Below are 18953 nucleotides of genomic sequence, written 5' to 3' on the forward strand. Positions count from 1 at the left end.
GGGCCTTCTATATATAAGAGATATAACTAGAATTTATAGTTTTCTTCTCAGGGAGAACTAGATAGGACCATTCAACATGGGAGGCCCCAATGTCTTTCTGATCAACTATTTTGGATATCCCCAAAACTTTAAGAGGGGTCTAGGCATCATCAGTGGGTGATGGGAGAGGATGACCCAAGGAGATTAGAGATGGACTATACAACACCTTTAAGTCCACCAACTGGACTTGAGTTCTCTTGGTGAATTTAGCATCTCTTGGGGTTAGGTTTAGCCATAAGGCCCTAATCTCCTCTGGCTGGATTAAATATTCTACACAACAGCAGCATTCCTCAGCTGTAATGTCTTCCTCAGCTGTGGACCCAGAGTCTGCCCAGTTTCCTCCTATGGAAAACGAGGGGGGTGGGATTAGATCTAAGGTCCCTTCTAGCTGTAAATGCTACAATCTCTCCTGTGACTTGTGGCATCTACCTTACTCCTGCTTAGTCAAATATTTAAGAACAAAAATTGCAATATACATCTCTATAACCACAGCTCAGTAAGATACAGTATTTCACAGTCTCTAAACTATCCTCTTAACATTCCTGGCAGGTAGAAGGGATAAATGTGATTATCCCCATGTTGGGAGTAGGAAAAGCACAGGGAAGGAGGAAAATAGTTCAGGACTCGGATTCAGTGGAGCCTGGGTTCGAATCTCAGCTCTACCCATCTGTGACCTTGGGTAAGGCAGTATACTTCTCTAGGATTCAGTTCCCACCCCCGTAAAATGAGGGGATTAGAACTGGTGCCTTCCAGTTCTAAGTGGTAGGATCTTATGAAAACTGAGGCCCAGAAAAGTAAAAGTACTTGCCTAAAAACAGAAAGCGAAGTGTTAGATCTTCTGACCTAAGACTGAGCTACCACGGAACTAGCCAGGAAGCCAAGGTGCCATCTGAGCAGTGAACAGGGATTGGCCCTGCAGCACCAGGCAAGTGTGCCCCCATAGAGATTTCATGTAGGATTCCTTTTTAAGGACTGCCTGCAAAGCTCATCTGAGGCCAAGAGATCCGTAGAATCAATCATCTTTGATGCTAAGATCCACATGGATACAGAATCCTCCCTTCACCCTGCCCTCACTGCAAACTTTACCCCTTTATGGAGCAAGGATGAGAACACACCCATTCCTTTAAAAAAAAAAAAACCTCAAAATTTATTCAGTGTTAAAAGATCTTACTCTCCCTGGCCAAAATACTTTAAACACTTTAAAAAAAAATCGAAACTATTTTCTGAGCTACTGTACAAAATGATGTTCCCCTCCCTCAAGGACCAGCCCCACCCAACGTCCCTTACCTACATACCCCTCCCATTTCCATATCGTTATAAATTAGTTTATAAAAAGGTAGTTCTCCTTCCCAGAAAAACACGATAAGCCATTCATGGTGTTTGGAATCTGGCTGCAAGAAGCCAGCAGGTGGCAGGGCATCAGACTAGTCTGTAGGGAATGATGTATGAGGGCCACTTAGGGTATCAGTGCTGGGGTGGGGGAAATGCCACTTGATTCCTTTTCTTGGCCAACTGGGTCTGCCTTGCCTAGTCTCCACGGCCAGGACCCTCACTGTCCTGGAGGAAGCTGTGAGCCAAAGGGCAGTGGCTGGGTGCAAATCCTGAGCTCTGACATCCACCCATCTCATGTCTTCCTTGCCCTGGCCAGGCCCCTTCCTGGGGGACCTGGGTTGAGACAGCTGGCTGAGGTTCTGGGGATCAACCTTGATCCAGTTCCCCTTCTGGCAAGTGGGTAAGCCTTGTCCTTAACTGACAGCCCCAGATGGATGGGGAAGGGGCCAGCGAGATAACAGTTATGGATACAGGGACTGAAGGGTGGGGGAAACAAAGCCAGTTGTTCAGTGAATGTTCTGATGACTTTAAATCATGTAACTGGACATCCTAAGGGAGAAACCTCTGGCTTCTTGGTGGTGGTAAAGGGGTGGGGGGAGGCAGTGTAGGAGACAGGACCTGTGGGGGCTCCAACAACATTCTTCCAGTGAACATTAACCCAGTCTGAGGGAGGCCAGGGTGAAGGGCCCTGAATGGGGATGAGGACTGGACAGAAGAGAGAGCAGCAGCTTGGAGGGAGGTGAGGAATGTCCATCCATTCATTCCTTGCATATTTTAATGCAATCCCTTCATCTTGATGTTCCCAAGATGATCCCCTAAAAGAGCCAAGATTCCATTTCTGCTGTTGGAGGGGCAGCTAAAGGTTTGTAGAAGGAGGTTTTCTGCTGACAGCTGAAGAAGTTGTATCTTTCCCATGGAGGAGGGGGGAGGGAGAGCAGACAGTTTCATTAAGGGTTTCATCAACTCTGCTCCTTGTTTCTGACCAGTAAGACTGTGTGCTGCCCCCCACTGGACACTGACAGAACAACCCGGTTCTCCAGCTGTTTGCCGGCCATCACCACCGGACTCCAGACATCATCATCTTCTCCTGTGCCCAGCTGGAAGTTGGTGCCCATGCCCCAGGCAAACGCTCGGCCTGTGGGGAGACGGGATGAAGAAAGGTGGGGTGAGTGCCTCACCCCCTCCCCAAATTCCCACCCATGCCCCAGGCTCACACCTGATAGGCCTGAGATGTCAAGTCCTCTCCCATTCCCTCCTTTTATACCTCCAAGAGCTCTGAGCTTACCTAGTCACATGGTTTCATCCTTAGAGGGAATGCACTCACTGTAAGCCTCCTCACAGACATGACCCCACCAGAACCCCATGAGTTCCCTGTGGGCTGTGTAGGCCCAGTCTGTCTGTTCACTCTCCCAGTTCCAACACCATGATACACCATCCTAACCAAACTATACCTGCCACCAAATCAATGTTCCAGACACAGACTCCCCACTGCATACATGGCACAGTTCATCAGCGCTCCCCAGGCCTAGCATTTGAGCCTTCCCAACCCTATTTCTGTCTTCTCCTCGATAAGGACCTCCGACTCCTATCAGGCCTGGCTCCTCTCTGCTCCCTGTCCCCACAGCGCCTTTGTGTCTTCCTCCAGAGAGGAGGAAGTAACCTTACAAGGTGTCTAGTCCAACTCTCATTTCTTTAGAAAGCAAACAAAATACATACAAAGCCAAACTTACTGACATTCATTTCTTTTTTGGGGGAAAGGATTACAGTTGGCAGGCTCTGGACATCATGCTAAGCTATGGGAATGTGAACACTGTCTTTTCTTTTTTTGGTTTACTTTTAATTTGCAACATTCAGTTCCACAATCTCTTGAGTTCCAAATTTTCTCCCCTTCCCTCTCTTCTCCCCTTACTCCCATGGCTGCATGTAATCAAATATAGGTTCTACAAATACTTTTAATGAAGACACTTTCAATCAGGTATGTGGGTCCCCAGGCCTGCAGGGGTCCCTGGCTCTGGGCCTGCTTCTAATTTCTACCTCACCCCACCCCCAACACCAGGAAGAAAGCAGAGGCCAAGGAGGAAAGGCTGCCATGCCTCCTCACGGGGGCTAAGATGTCTCCATCATCTTCTTTTTCCAAGGCCTCATCTTAGAGACCTGTGTCCAGTGAGAAGCAGGTTGTTTCTGGATTACCACCCCACTGCCTACTCCTGCTCTGGGGCTACTTACACCCCACAATTCTCATCTGGATCACAAACTGATCTGAACTCATGGTTTCACATATGTTTGGACTGTAAGTTCCTGAAGGGCAAAGATTGAATCCCAATATTCCCCCCCTGCAGTCAGTAGGGTTTAAAGAACCTTCAGGAGGTTTGCTGAGTGACTAACAGACTGCCCTTCACTCACCATCCTTGGCTACTGCATAGCCAACCGAGGCACCGCAGGCAACTGAAGAGACAGGAGGCAATTTTGGGATGAGGGTGGGGCTGCTCTTTTCCTCAGCGCCTGCCCCGAGGCCCAGGCGTCCATACTCAGCACGGCCCAGGCTGTACACTTTACCTGGGGTCCGGGGAGAATCCCAGAACAGTGATAAGCACAGGCCCACACATTGGACCTACCCCTTCCCCTCACCCCAGCCCTTAGTTTATCCCTTTATGGGGTTCAGGACCAGGGAAGTGGTAGGAAGAGTCTGGAAAGGCTGGTACCTGCTTTCTTCAAGGGTTGATCACATGGAAGGGACCCAGAGGGAAGAAGGCCCAATCAGCACCTCTGGGGGGGTGTGCAGCTGTCCCATAGGGAGATGAGTGGTGTCCCAAAGCTGGGAGTGCCTGAGGAATTACCTCTTCTATATTCCTCAGCCTTATTACTTTGTGGGACCCTGGAGAATCCTCAGGGAGAGGGCAAAGTACGGAAAGAGAGAGCCCCCCATCCTTGTACTTATATTCTCAGCAGTTGGTCAATAAATACTCGTGGGCTGGCTGACTAACCTTACAAACCCACAAACTAACACCGTGACCCACGGGGAGCCCCTCCAAAGCAGCTTACCTTCTGAGTCCAAGCAAACTGTGTGATGCTGCCCTCCGGAGAAGCCCACCCAGGACTTGGTGGAGTTCTTGAATGATGTCAGATTCTGGGGAGCAAAGCAAGGCTCTGTGCTTGGAGTACCTGGAGAGAGACCCCGAGCCAGATGGTCAGGCATGAGTCTTGTGGCCCCTTCCCATCCTCCCTAGGGACCTCTCTGGGGACGTATGGCTAAGGCCCGTCCTGATGGGCGTGAAAACTCAGCATACAATAACAGGTGACAGAAAGAGTTCACAGCTTAAGAGTGGGAAGCACAGTGTCTAATTTCTATAGGAAGCGTCCTTCACTTTTGTTGGCAGGGTCTGCTGAAGTCTATGGGACCCCTTCTCAAATAACATCTTTAAATGTACAAATATGTAGGATTATAAAGGAAACCGATTTTATGGAAATGCAGTAACAAAATATAAGGAACCTAAGTTCTTGAACCTCAGGTTAAGAACTCCTATCCCACAGGGTCACCAGGAAGAGAAGGATGGAGGCCATTTCCTGATGTCTGTTCTGGCCCCATTTGATCCCTCTGACCTCTAAATCCCGCCAGACTTTCTTTCTCAGTAGCTCCCACATTACATTACAGTCCTTGTTCTGGGTCTAGAGACTTCAACCCTCTTCCAGAAGGAATGAAGGCTCTAGAGACGCATCCTGACTGACATCATTAACTGATCCCACCAAAACATAACGTTAGATGAAACAACATTACCAGGGCCAGTGAGTTCTACGAAAACAATGCTATAAAAACAAGATGCATTCCTGGGCAGCTAAAACCTAAGGTTTTACCAAGGCCTGGGACTGTGTCTTAGGGAATTGAAAGACTAGGGTTAAGCAAAGAGCAGTCACTAAGGACAGGGAAGAGAGGGTAGTGCAGGGTCAGGGGCTGGGGCATGCTGCAGTGACACTTTTTCAGTGATGGAGATGGTCAGTATTCTGTTTGATCCTGGACACTACAACAAGACTGCAATGTGCTGCCAACATCAGACAACGTCTCTGTGGAGCAGTAGCTCTTAAGCTGGGGTCCACACAGTGTCAAGGAGCCTGTGAATGTGGGTGGAAAAATACACAGGCAACAAACCAAGGGGAGTATAAACAACACTTATGACTTTGTTGCCAATACAAATAAATCAATCACAAATAAAAATCTTCATGCTGATGTATCTTTAAAAAATAAATTTTACCTTTAGCTTGCCCATATTTGAAATGTCTTCTTGTTAATGTTCTAATAAAGAAGCATATGACTATATCACAAATTTGCTTTTTTAAAAATTATTTCAATAAAATTTGTTTCTCTTATCACCCAATTTATTTTATCTTACGCATTTAAATTCATTCTTCTGAGAAGGGCTCCACTGGCCTCTCCAGTCTGCCCAAGTAGGGCAGGGAGGTCCCTAACACAAAAAAGGCTGAGGAGCTGGAGGATAAGCTTCTCATAGTGATGGCCAATGGAAATTCCCAGACTGGCCTCCCTTCCTGGCTGGCTCAGCCCCAGCTCCTTCCCCATGATACCCAGTCTTGAGAAATCAGAGAGACAAACAGTGCTGGGTGTTTGCATGAGGAGCCCAACAGACTGGAGAAGGTGGACTGCCTTGCCAATGGGAGCCTGTACCCCAAGGACAACCCAGTATGATATGACGCAGCATGCCTGGTACAAAGAACTCTGGGCTAGGAATATGAAGGCTTGGGTTCAAATCCCATCGCTGATGGAACCTGCAAGGACCTCAGTTTCCTTATCAGTAAAACCAGAGAGCCTTCCTCTGAAGTCCCTTCCTGGACCCCGTGATTCTGTCCTGTCACCTCCTGCAGGGTATCACTGAGAGCCAGTGGGCCTCTTGGAGGACTGGGAGAAGGAAAGAAGAGGGAGAAGACACACAGGTCCCAGGGCAGGCAGAGTCCTCATGTAAGATATGAGCAGACCAGAGGATGTCTCAAGTCACCTACACCAGAGACCCATTCCAACAGAGGGCCCTCAGACTCACCAAGCTGGTGGTAGTTAGAGAGGCCAAAACCATAAATGTGGCCCTCTCGGCTAACAGCGAAGGTGAAATAGGCCCCACAGAAGGCATCCTGGAAGAGGACGGAGCCCCGCTGGCCCTTGGACCTCAGCAGCACACACTGGGGGATCAGCAGTCGCTCTGGATGGCAGCAGGAAGCAGAGTATGGGCAACATGGGAGAAAATGTCAGGGGAGGGGGGGAGAAGAGAGAACACAGACAGGGCATCCAATCTATTCTTTGGCCACCTATGGGGTAGTCCTGCTGGACACGTTACTCACTCCTGGATAGTAAGAGAACTTAGGGAACAGAACCTCTCCCCACCCCTCTCAGTTTCCACCCTATGGATGACAGATTGGTCATTTCAGCCCAGATTTCCTGTTGGACATAACCCCAAAAGGCCCAGTGTATTGGACCAACAGATTTTCAACCATTAAAAAGGAGGCCTCATCCCAAGATTCCTTTCTTCTAGGATTCCAACTACTTATTCAGTCCTGGGGAATACCCCAAAGAATACAGAAGGACGTTGAAGCAAAGCAGGTGGAAAACCCAGCTAAGGCAGAGTCAGAAGATGCCTTCTAGAACCTGTGAGATTCCATGGGAAAAGCAGGTCTCAACTTTATCCTTAGGGCCAACTGTGTCTACAACAAAACCTATCCAAAGGAGAGTGCCCCGAGTCACTTACCAAGTCCCTTCCGCCCCCCACGGTTAGCAAAGAACTCGGGGACTCGGCCCAGCTGGCCCTGCTCCCCACAGCCTGACGTGTACAGGTTGCCGTCCACTGTCAGCATCACCAGGTGGTCATTGCCTGGGGGAGAAAGGGGGAAAGGTTGGGGATTCTGGGCAGCCAAGGCTTTGCCAATGCAATCCTCAGGGAAGGGCCAAGGGGTCACTTAGCAAGGCTCTTTCTGCTAGCCTGAGATACACACTTTAGCTCAATATACAGGCCTACCACTAATCTCCTATGTGAACCTGGGTCAGTACTATTCCTTCTAAGGGCCTTTCATCTATAAAATGGGCAAGTTGAACTAAATGGTCTCCAATGCCCTGCCCAGCTCTGTCATCCTGTGTCCTAAGTACCCTCCCAGCTCTGACATTCTGTGTTCTAAGGGCCCACCCAGTTCTGGTATCCTATGTTCTAAGGGCCCACCCAGTTCTGGCATCCCCAGGTCATTTTATGGTTTACAAATTCTCAATCCTGCTGGGAGCCAGGGTCCATCCAGGGTTCTGCACTTACCCGATGCCACCTTGATCACAGGCACCTCAAGCTGGACCTGTACAGGGACCATGCTTTTCTTCATGGGCTCCAGGAGGCCAATGACTCCATTATTGTCCTGTGGGTGGAGGTAGGACATGACATGTTACTTCTGTGCCTACTCCTTCCTCCTCCACCAAGCTCTCTCCTTCTCTGCTGGCCCACACACCTAGAGTCTGAAGCACCCCTGGCCCTTTTGCTTGCCCCACACCTCCTTCCTCCCTTGTTAAATCCCAGCTCTGGTCACCAACTATACAAAGCCTTCTCAGGTCAATTGTTCAGGAGAACAATTTGGAACGACACTAAAAATTGTGCCTAATCTTAGGTGCAGCAGTCTCACAGATGGTGGGGAGCAGCAAAATGCCGTAAAGTTTGCAGAAGAGCTTTACAGACACCCCATCATCTATCTGATCCTTCTGCTAATCTCTGGAGGTAGGTCTGAAGCAGAAATCAATCCCCCAACTTCTAGGCCAGCACACTGTGCACTTTACCACATACCTCCTTGATATATTCCAAGGGAGTCAGAGACCTACCCCATGTACAAATATTGACAGCAGCTCTATTTGTGGTAGCAAGAAACAAAGCAGCAGCGACATGGGAGGACAGAGGCTGGGTAGACTGCTCCAAGGCTGGCACAAAATATGTATAGGAGGATAATGACCATTATTGTGCCACTGGAAATGACTAATCTGAGGAATTCACTGAAGTGAAGGGAAACTGTGATACACAGTGAAGATGAAGCAGGAGAACAATTTACATCAGAACGGTTAAACAAGCAATAGCACAGCCAGAATATGTAATTAATATGGAATGGGGAAACGCTTACCGAAGTAAATAAAAATACAAGATAGATCACTAAGTCAGCATGGGACCCCTGGGGATGCCCTTCTATTCAAACCTGACAACTGATTTACCTGATGACTCCATTAATATAAAGGAAAACCACATTAATTTGGCTCAAAGTAGTGATCCATCTTGACCGAAATTAGAATTTTTTGTCCTAAGAGAGAGCACTATGGGGAGGGGATGTCATTTAGAAGTGACAGCAACATAATAAAAAGAGGCATCAATAAACCTATTTAATCTATCAATCAAAAAAGATCACAGGAAGCTTTCCTGAACTGTCCCCTTCTAAAGCCACTACTGGCCCCCATTTTCCCAACCCTCTGAGTAAGGATACTTTGCCACTCATGAATTTTCCACCCGTTTACCCACCTGCCCACTGGAATGGAAACCCCTGAAGGCCAAAGATGGCATTTCAACTACAACCTGAATCTCTTCTTACCAACCTGCCTAGAGGGTTTTCCTTTGACCTGGGAGATAAGTCACATATAGTCAAAAGAAGACTAATCTGTACAGAGTTAGAAGACCTGGGTTCCAGGACCTGGCCCAGGCTCTGTCACCAACCTGGCACATGACCTTGGGTTGTGTGCCAATCACTTTCACTCTCTGGGGCTCAGACTCCTCAATTGCAAAATAAAGAGCTGGGATGAGAACTTCCTTCCCATCACTACCACTAGGCAAATATCTCACCTCTCTGAGACCCTGCCATTCTTCCCAGGACCCCAGATGGTGGTGGCCTTACCCGGAAGGAGCCCCAGAGGAAAACTCGCCCATCCTCAGTGAGTGCCGCAGTGTGGCTGTCTCCAGCTGAAACCTGCACCACCCTCTCTGACAGATCCACCACCCCTGGGATGGTTTCTGAGCCTTCTACACTGGTGTCCCTTCCAAGGGCACCTTCATCGTTGCAGCCGAAGGTGTAGACCTGTGCCAGGAACACAAGTCCAGTTGTCAACCCCAGACCAGGGGCAGGGGGAATAACTCTGTGACATACATGGGCTGGGTGTTTGTTATCATGCATTCTGGGTGCCCTAGAAGGGAGAGTTCAGTGACTGGTTCGATCACAGGTACAGCTTATAAGCTCAAACACAGTCAGCCATTGCTCTGGCCACAGGGGGACCATACTAGTGTCCATGGATGGGTCACCACTACTCACTGGAGGTGAAAGGTGGGGGTGGGGAGGAAGATGAACAGCCCCAATATCTGGAAGGTTCCTCTCACTTCCCACTTGTTTGCTCCCCTGCATACTCACCCGACCACTCTTGCCCAGACACACGGTGTGCATCCCTCCAGCCTCAGCCTGCACAATGCCTTCAGGCATGGTAACCAGGGCTGGCCTCTTCCTCTCCATCACATCCTCGCCGAGCCCCAGCTGACCCACGTCACCCTGGCCCAGGGTCAGCACCAAGCCTGCTTCTGTTCGGTGAGACTTGTGGCAGACTGGAGCCCCAAGAGACAGAGGAGGAGAGAAAAAAGGGAGATGTTCAGAGGACAAGAGAGCTCACCTGAGAAGCAAGGGGAATGGATCTGTTTTCCTGCCCTAGCCAAGGCTCCAAGCTCCTGCCCAGGAGCCTTTGCAGAAAAGCAGTTCTCAATAGAAAGCAGCCAGATAAGCCCAAGGGTCCTTCTATTTGGACTTGGAAGACAGAGCTGTGGGCAATGTTGTGGGAGTCAGCACACCAGTATTCTACTTACTAGTTCTCATTACTTTGGGTGGCTTTATTTTCCTAACTGGTCTCGTCTTGGGTTAATATGGCCCAAGGTTCCTTGACAATCCAGAGATCAGGAGCACGGGAGGGGGCCAAAGCCACAAAGAAAACTGAAAGTCAACTATATAGTTCAGGGCAATAGAAGGTGTGGCAAGGCCCAGGTGTGCCCCAAAGTCCAGGACCAGGGAGTATTGTTGGGAGTCCAAGGCAGTGGAGAGAGCAAAGGTATGGAGGCAGGAAATCAGGAGGGTGGCCTTAAGCCTGTGGTCAGTACAGGAAGCTGAGCCTACATTGGACAGAGCCATACACACCCAGTCAAATGTGGCTGAAAGCTTCCATGGGCTGGCTAGGACCCCAACTCCTTCTCTTATGACCCCACAAAGTGTTATGAAGAAAGATCATTCAAAAAAACAAAACCAAGTCTGTCACCCCTTCCCTCAATTCATTCTCGAGCCTGGGAGCAGATCAAGACAGATGAAGAGACACACCTATCTTAGGTAGTGTAGGGGAAGCAAAGGCAGGAGGAGTCAGGGGGGAAAAGATCTGTAGTACTGTACCTCCCTCTGATAGCCCTGCCTCCATCACAAGGGACCTTCAGGAAGCCACTGTCTCATTCAGTCTCAGTTGGTTGATTTGTGAGATGGGAATAATGCTTCCACTATCTCTTGCTTGTGAGGCCAGCATTTTACCAATAGTTCCATAAAAGCCTCATCTCCACTCTATCCTCTCACCCCAACCACTTACACCTCTGTCATTTGCTATGCCTAGAACCAGGCAGGCCTGGGCATGGGACAGGACAGGACAGGACAGGTAGCTGAAATCTAGGGGGAGGAAGGACAAGGCAAGCAGCAGCTGTCACCTCTCTCCCCCTAAGCCCAGAAGGTAGGGATCAGCTGAGCTGTATTGTGGAAGGATTGAGGCCAGGCGAGGAGCAAGACGGCAGGGATGAGCATTGGGAAGTTACAGCTCTTACTTGTGTTTGGTGGACTGGCATCTGCCCCAGCATTAGGAAGAAACAGAGTCTGAGTTTATTAGCTGCTGAGAGCCCAGACACCCAGGCGCAGCATTCCTGGTACTTCCCTCCTACCTTCGGTGTTCAGAGAACAAACCCACCTTGGCTGGCCTTGGAATATCTCAGTCTCTCTTCCCCACCCCATTCACCACCTTCTACAATGCTCCCCTGCAAACCTGGGCAAAGAGAGGTCTGCACAGTATGCATGTAGTATAATAAAGAGATGCCCCTCTTTATGTACCCTTAGTGGGGCAAAGCGGAAAGAACCTGAAATAGGGACTAAGGAGACCAGGGTTCTAGTCCTGGCTCTGCCACTGTCTGTGTGACAAAGTCATCTCCTCTCCACAGACTTCATTTTCTTCATCTGTACAATGAGGAACTTGAACTAGAACAGTTTCCAAGGCCCCATTCTCTGTTCAAAGGGCCCTCCCAGCCCTGATATTCTCTGTTCTAAGGCCCTTCCCAGCCCTGACATTCTGGGTTCTAAGGGCCCTCCCAGCTCTGACATCCTGTGTTCTTGGGGCCCTCCCAGCTCTGACATTCTGGGTTCTAAGGGCCCTCCCAGCTCTGACATTCACCATTTTAAAATGTCCTAAGCAGTCAGATTCCCTTTCCCTTCCCTTCCCAACTCTGCCTCAGTGATTGAGACATCGGAAAGCTCATCAGTCCCTAACCCGCCTGGCCAGAGAAGCTGAGGGTCCACACACATTCCAAAGGGCAGCTATTGCTCTCAGGGGCACTAAGATGGTATGATGTAACAGTGATGTGTACCTTTGGCCTCCCCCTGCAGCAAAGTGGTAAGGTCCTTGAAGAAGCATCATTTTGTTTTCATTTCTGTATCCCTAGCACAGCACCTGACATTCAGCAGGCAGTTAATAATGGCTCATTCAAATGAATTACCTTTTACTTTTTTGCTTTCTACAGTGGCATTTTCTGCTGGAGGATTTCTCTTGTTCAAGCGTTTGGCTGGCATGTTAGAGACCTGAAAAAAAATCAAAGCCAAGGCCTTGTCAATCACTGGCACTCCCAATAACATGCCTGGGCCTTGTTGTAAGGCAAAGACAGTGGGAGGACCCAAGCTAAGTTGCAAGGGATTCTGGGTATTTAAGAGTGAAAAGGAGGGAATGAAAGGTCTGTAGGCAACCCTGTCAATTCCTGGCTCTTGTTGTGGGCATCAGCAGAATGATGATAGCCATGGCACCCGGGACCCAACTCCCAGCTACAGAAAAAAGCAGGAATGGCAGGAAGACATGCCCAGGCTTCCATCAATGTGGAAGTTGTATACTGGTCCATCCATTTTGGAAAAGCCAGTAGAAATTATGCTGGAATAGTGACCTAATAGAGGAGGAGAAAAGAAATTCTTATAAGAATTGCCAATGCCAACTACCCCAAGAAAAAATTCTTGGAATCACTAATAGAAATGCAAATCAAAACAACCCTAAGGTTTCCTCTCACACTCTGGGACTTGGCAAAGAGGACAAAGGATGGCCAATAGTCAGTGCCGGGGCGGCGGTGGAAGGACCTGTGGATTGGTCCAAAGGCATTTGGAAGGATGGAGGTCTTCCTAGCTCCACAGCCAGCTGTCTATGAGCTAACACAGTGGCTCCCTCCCGCAAAATGCAACATTACTGCACTGTAAGAAATAACAAGCAGATTAATTTTAGAAAAACATGGCAAGACTTGAATAAAATAATAGAGTCAAATGAACAGAACCAAAAGAATGTCATATATGGTAACAGCAATATTGTTCGAAGAATAACTGTGAATGACTAAGCTATGCTAAGCAATATGATGGGTAAAATCATCTACAAAGGATTTATGAAGGAAGATGCTATCCACCTCCAGAGAAAAGAACTGATATGTGGAATTATGTATTGTATGGTTCCACATATAGACCTGTATCAAATGCTGGCTTTCTCGAATATGAGATTGGGAAGGAGACAACTTGAAACTCAAAATGTAACAATAAAATAAAATAAATGTAAAAAAATATTTACAGCTGCACTTTTGGGAGGCAGCAAAATTAAGAGTAAATGAGCCATGGCAAAACAAGTATTACAGAATCACAAGAAACAAGGAATATGAGGAATGCAGTGGAATTTGTGGAGACTGGAGTTGTAGGCTGGTGCAGGATGAAGTGAACAGAGTCAAGAGAATGCTATACACCATAATCTCTCAACAGCCAGAAAAAAACTGGAAAAAAACATCAGAACAGAGACCGGGTAGTGACCAATTCTGACTCCAGAGGATTGATCTGGACAGACATGCTGGACTGCAGGCTTGGCATGTGGCATACACTGTCAGATGTGGTCAATGGTTAGGTCTGCTTTGTTCAATTGTGTTTTTTGACATCTTTTTTAAAATTCTTTTTTATTTTATTTTTTGCTTTTTTGGAGGGGCAATTGGGGTTAAGTGACTTGCCCAAGGTCACATGGCTAGTAAGTGTTAAGTGTCAGAGGCTGGATTGAACTCAGGTCATCCTGACTCCAGGGCTGGTGCTCTATTGTTTTTTAACTTCTAAGAGAGAAAGGAGGGGATGGTGAGAAGAGATAGCAATGTTGAAAACCAGCATCAACACTTGTAATATTTTTTATTCAAGGTCAAATTTGACCACGCTGAGTCTCTATCCACTACAAGATGCTGCCTCTCTCTATGATCCTAATTCTGGTGTCGATGATGCTTTAAGTTTTATAAACACTTTCCTCTCAACAAGCCAGGCAGTAAAAGCAAACATTATCTCCATCTTACAGATAAGAAAACCTTGGTTCTGAGGTGCAAGTTTGTCCTGGGTCACAGAGCTAAAGAGCATTTGAGTTGGACTCTGGTATAATCAGATTCCAAAAAGAGCATGATTCCCATTCCATGCAACCCCTCACCCAAGTCAGTTGGCCATTCCCCCCTCCCCTCCATCCCCAGACAGCTGGACCCTGGGGCAGTCAATCCCTTTGGAACTCCAGCCCTGGGGCTCAGCTGGCTAGACTGGGGAGTAAGAACAAACTCATCTGGTCCTCTTTGATACAAAAGGCTTGCCATCCCAACAAACTGGTCACCCTGGCCATCTTGCCACCCAGATGACTGCTGCCATTTTCAGGCTCTCTCCACCTCTTGCTCTGGGCAGAATCAAAGCAATGCCATCAACATTAATTCTGAAAAGAGCATGTTAATCAACTGTCCAGTAGATCAACTAATCTTCCAAGAACATTCTCCCTATTATGTAGTTTCCCCTCCATTAGAAAGTAAGCTCCTTGACTGTCTCACTTTTGGTTTGGGATTCCAAGCCTCTCCCTAAGTGTTAAAGGGCTTAACAAATGCTCCTCCACTCCTGCCTTCCCTTCTTTTCTTCCTCTCTTAGACTGCCTTGAAACTTCCTCAATCTTCTTCCTAGAAAACACTTAGAGTGGCTAGGTGGAGCAGTGAGTAGAGCACCGGCCCTGGAGTCAGGAGAACCTGAGTTCAAATTGGGCCTCAGACACTTAACACTTACTAGCCTTGTAACCTTGGGCAAGTCACTTAACCTCAATTGCCCTGCCTTCCCCCCTTCCAAAAAAAATTAAATAAAAAAAAAAACCTTGACTCATGGGGCTATTTTCTCCTTTTCTCTAAATCTAAAAAGTAGAGAATGAAGGACTTTGGCCAACCCCATTCTCTCTGTCTCTGAACCCATTTGTAATGCTCAATTAATAATAATAATAGCTAAATACTACTTACATGACATTTACTATGTGGGAGGCTTTGCGCTAAGTGCTTTACAAATATCTCATCTGATTCTCACAAAAACCATGGTACTCATCGCCCCCATTTTACAGTTGAGGAAACTGAGGCAAAGAGCAGTTAAGTGACTTGCCCGGGGTCACACAACTAATGTGAGCTCCAATTTGAACTCAAGTCTTCTTGACTCCAAGCCTGGCACTCTCCCCACTGATCTACCTAGCGGCAAGTTAATTAGACCTTTATCTGGTTGCCTGGTGGCGATGTGTGTTCATCAACAAAGATCATGTGCCAGGCACTAGGCTCAGTACCAGGGATACAAAAAAAGGCAACAGATGGTGGTTGGCCTCAAGCATCTTACCTTCTAAAGGAGGAGACAATACAGGGAAAACACACATATACACATATAAATACAGTAAAAATAGGAGGTAATCTCAGAAAGATGTAGGAGTGTCTGAGGAGAGGAAGAGAACTGGGACAACTGGTCATATTCAATCAAAACATGGCTAGGCACATATTTTGAGTCTTTCCCATCTGCCTAAATGCCCCTGCCTCCCCCACCTTGCCCTATGAGAAAAGCAAATTCCCTTAGTAGAAATAACACAAAGCTGACAGTGAATAGAGCACCGACCCTGGAGTCAGGAGGCCTGGAAGTTCAAATCTGGCTTCAGAAACAACACAAAAACTAGCCTGTGACCTTGGGCAAGTCACTTAACCCCAATTGCCCTGCCTTCCCCCCTCCAAAAAGCAAAAAAAGAAGTAACCCTTAGAAGTTCCAGTCCCCTCTTGTCCTCTGAGGAAGCAGGACCAGACGGTCTCTGAGGGCCTTGAGCCTTAAAAACGAACTACTGTTCTGCAAAGCTCTACACACTGGCTCTCATTGAGGAGGAAATTACTGTGACCTCTTACAATCTTCAGCTGTTAGGCCTCAAGAGACAGTCTTCTGCCCACCTCCCCGGCCTGAACAACCCTCTTTGTGTGAAAAGTTCCGCTGGGAACAGAAGTGGTCAAGAAGCCCCTATAATAGAGCTCTGGCTGAGGTCACTGATGCGGACAACTGGACAGCGCTAGCCTTAAAAGGGTGAGTTAAGAGGGCTCAAAAGCCCTTCCAACTCATTGAACTATGCTGCTCCACCGGGCTTCCTGAGCTTATGGGCTCGTTCACAGAATCCTAAAAGCTGATAGCCCGCTCCCTTTACCTGGAAGGAAACTGAGGCTGTGAAGGGAAGAGGGGCCCAGATCTGTCTCTTCTCGACCGGGATAATTAATGTCTTTAACTTGTACACCCAGAAGACCTCTCAAAATCACCGCGGCCACGGGGCCCCCAGCCTTGAGATAGCTCTAGGAACGTTTACTTCTCACTCGTTTCGGGAGGAGGGGAGTGAAAAAGAATGCACCCGGGTCACAGGCAATGAAAGAATGGGTACCTCTGCTAAAACAGGCGTGCACAAGTGCCCATGGGGAGGCTTCTGCGCTGCAGCTTGCAGGCCGGACAGCAGACGGACCCTCCCTCCAGGGTCCTCTCTTCCCCTTCTCCCCCCGCTTCCCGCGACTCAAACAGACAGGTATTTGAAATTTCCCGCCTGGCGCAAGCGCCCAAAGGGAGAGCACGCGGCGTGAGAGCAGTAACGAGGTCCTTGGCCCGGGGAAAGGCTGCCGGGGAGCTGGAGCTCCAGCTGACGCTCAGGGGCTACCTGGAAACTTTCCGGGGACGTTCTGAGACGGCGCACCGGCCATTCCCGGGGACGTTCCGGAGCCGGGCGCAAACGCCTTCCCAGGGACGTTCGGAGCCCAGCGCACGCGCCTTCCCGGGGACGTTCGGAGCCGGCGCACGCGCCTTCCCGGGGACGTGCAGAGCGGGGCAGACGCCGCGCGCGCACGAGGCGCTGCCCGCCCGGAGGAGCGGCTGCCGGGGGGGGGGGGGGGGTGTGCACACGCGGACTCCGCTTCTTCCTCCAGCGGGCTTCACGTGGGGCCGCGCGGGGCTGAACTCGTCTACCCCTGCCAGTGCCAGGCTCCAGTCCCCCGGCCACCCACCACACAGCCGGCAGAAGCCGGGCCTGTAGCCGTACCCGCCCGACCCCCAGCTCTGTCCTACAGTCTAGAACCCAGGGTGTTTTTACCTCAATTCAGGTGGGCCAAACGGAACTCCCCTACACTCCAGGCTGGGCCGCGAACTGCTCTCACGCATGCGTCCTGCAGTTTCCACTGTTGGGGGGGGGGGGGCGGGAGAATGGGAGAGAAAAAAAGCCAGCGACCCCTGCTGGCTAGCCCGGGAAATACACCCGGCTGGTTTCTGCTGGGCGAGTTTATCCAGATATGATTCAGAGCAAAAGGGTCCCCCGCCCTCCTGTTTGCCTGTTTTCCAAACTGCAAGGTGGGGGTGAGGACAGCACCTACTTCCCAGGGTGATAGTGAGGACCAAATGGTCGGGCGCTTAGCCCAAGGCCTGGCCTGGCACTCAGTAGGTGCTTTCTAAATGTTTATCGAATTGAGGAGACGTTATTTACATAGGGTTTGGCACCCAGTACCTGGCGTATTGTAGGAGAGGTTTATAAAATGCTTGTTTCTCTTTTCTTCCTTCCCTCAAGACTCGGAAAGTAAATTACAGGTTCCGACTGTCCCTTGTCTGTCGTCTGTTAATTTGCCAAGTTTCCTCGGACCTCCTTTTAGATGGAACTCTCAAGGTCCCTTCCAGCTCTAAATCTTATGGCCCATCAAAGAGAGCCTTAGCTCTGCAGCGGGGGAAATCCTGCCTCTGGTTAACCTCATATTAATCTGTAATATGAAGGTTTGGGGTTGAACTGTTTGGCCTCTGAGGATCCCCAGTGCTTCCTCTCCTCTCTACCTTGGCAGCAAAATCATATTCAACGCCCGTTACCCCAGCTTCACTCATCTTTGTTCCCTATGCCTGTAACGCATACCTCTCCCCATCTTCCCCTGAACACTGGAGATGAATCTTTCCTGATCCTCCACTATTTAAAGATGGAATGCAGGGAATTCTCATCACTTCCCAGCTGGCTATTTTTCTGATCCTTATCATCTAATCACTTTATAAGATGAAATCTACTGAGAAACTCATACCTCCTTCAGCACCCCTGAGACCCCCTCCTTTCCTCTGATTGGAGGGTGGATGGATGTTAGAGAGCTCTTCAACTATTTAAAAGGATCACACCCAGGGAATTCACCCCCTTTCCCACCCAGCTACTTTGCTAGGCTTCATCACCTCCAGAAATTCACCATTCTGCAACTAGAAATTCATAGCTCATAATTTCCCCACCCTTCTGTAAGACTTCATCATGCCATCGGGCAGAGCTGGGTTAATATCCTCCTTGCTGCCAGTTCTAGCTTTTTAGATAGAATTTTTTGTAATCTTTTTAAGGGCAGGGACTGTCTTAGTCCTTTCTCTGAATCCTCAGTGCTAAGCCTCAAGGGAGACACTCTTTGGAAGTGATCCCTTCTTCATTATACAATTAATATATACAATTAATGAATAATTTATTTTGTATATATTCACATGGCTGATGACTGCCTACTAGACTTGGAGCTCCTTGAATGCAAGGTTGGTCCTGTCTTTTGCTTTTTTCACGGAAGCACAAGGCTGTCTACATAGTATAAGTACTTAATATTTGTGCTCTAAGCCAGTACTTTGGATTATCTCCCCCCCACCCTTCCCTCCAATGCTAATTGTTCTATCACATTCTTCCTCCCTTGTGGGGTCCAACTTTCCCTTTAAGGATGCCCAAGTCACCTGTCCCTTAGGACCTCCTCCTTTTTGTCAACCCTGGAGTTTGGTGTAAGAAAGACAAACAGGGGGCAGCTAGGTGGTGCAGTGAATAGAGCCCTGGCCCTGTAATCAGGAGGACCTGAGTTCAAAGGTGGCCTCAGACACTTAACACAAAAACTAGCCATGTGACCTTGGGCAAGTCAACCCCAAATTGCCCTGCCTTCCCCCCTCCAAAAAAGAAATACAAACAGAATTAGGTTGTACGCAGGATT

General features: G+C 48.7%; 1 protein-coding gene across 3 annotated transcripts; it reads right to left on the reverse strand.

Moving 5' to 3' along the window:
- Window positions 1–1161: 1161 nt before the first annotated feature.
- RCC1 (regulator of chromosome condensation 1) lies at window positions 1162–17197 on the reverse strand. 3 transcript variants are annotated; one of them, XM_069079046.1, is made up of 10 exons: window positions 17078–17197; window positions 12147–12228; window positions 9778–9965; window positions 9271–9450; window positions 7668–7764; window positions 7116–7238; window positions 6417–6572; window positions 4414–4533; window positions 3775–3927; window positions 1162–2506 (listed from the first exon to the last, which is right to left on the reverse strand). In XM_069079046.1, exons 2-10 carry the CDS (start codon window positions 12217–12219, stop codon window positions 2331–2333), a joined length of 1266 nt encoding a protein of 421 aa, XP_068935147.1. In that variant the 5' UTR covers window positions 12220–12228; window positions 17078–17197; the 3' UTR covers window positions 1162–2330. The 3 variants fall into 3 exon arrangements, with proteins under 3 accessions (XP_068935147.1, XP_068935149.1, XP_068935148.1); XM_069079048.1 differs by lacking the exon at window positions 17078–17197 and adding an exon at window positions 16649–16811; XM_069079047.1 differs by lacking the exon at window positions 17078–17197 and adding an exon at window positions 16382–16608.
- Between the last annotated feature and the right edge of the window lie 1756 nt (window positions 17198–18953).

This window comes from Petaurus breviceps, unplaced genomic scaffold, assembly GCF_028583685.1.
Source record: "Petaurus breviceps papuanus isolate PSGF00001 unplaced genomic scaffold, PetGlider_PUasm1.0 91041, whole genome shotgun sequence".
Classification (NCBI taxonomy): domain Eukaryota; kingdom Metazoa; phylum Chordata; class Mammalia; order Diprotodontia; family Petauridae; genus Petaurus; species Petaurus breviceps.

What these genes read in the sequence shown, in the direction of transcription:
- RCC1 (XM_069079046.1), bottom strand. Translation starts at nt 12,219, where the DNA reads ATGCCAGCCAAACGCTTGAACAAGAGAAATCCTCCAGCAGAAAATGCC. An exon ending in GTCTGGGCAAGAGTGGTCGG is followed by an intron (nt 9,451 to 9,777) that starts GTGAGTATGCAG and finishes TTCCTGGCACAG; the next exon opens with GTCTACACCTTCGGCTGCAA. An exon ending in CTCTAACTACCACCAGCTTG is followed by an intron (nt 4,534 to 6,416) that starts GTGAGTCTGAGG and finishes GTCTCTCTCCAG; the next exon opens with GTACTCCAAGCACAGAGCCT.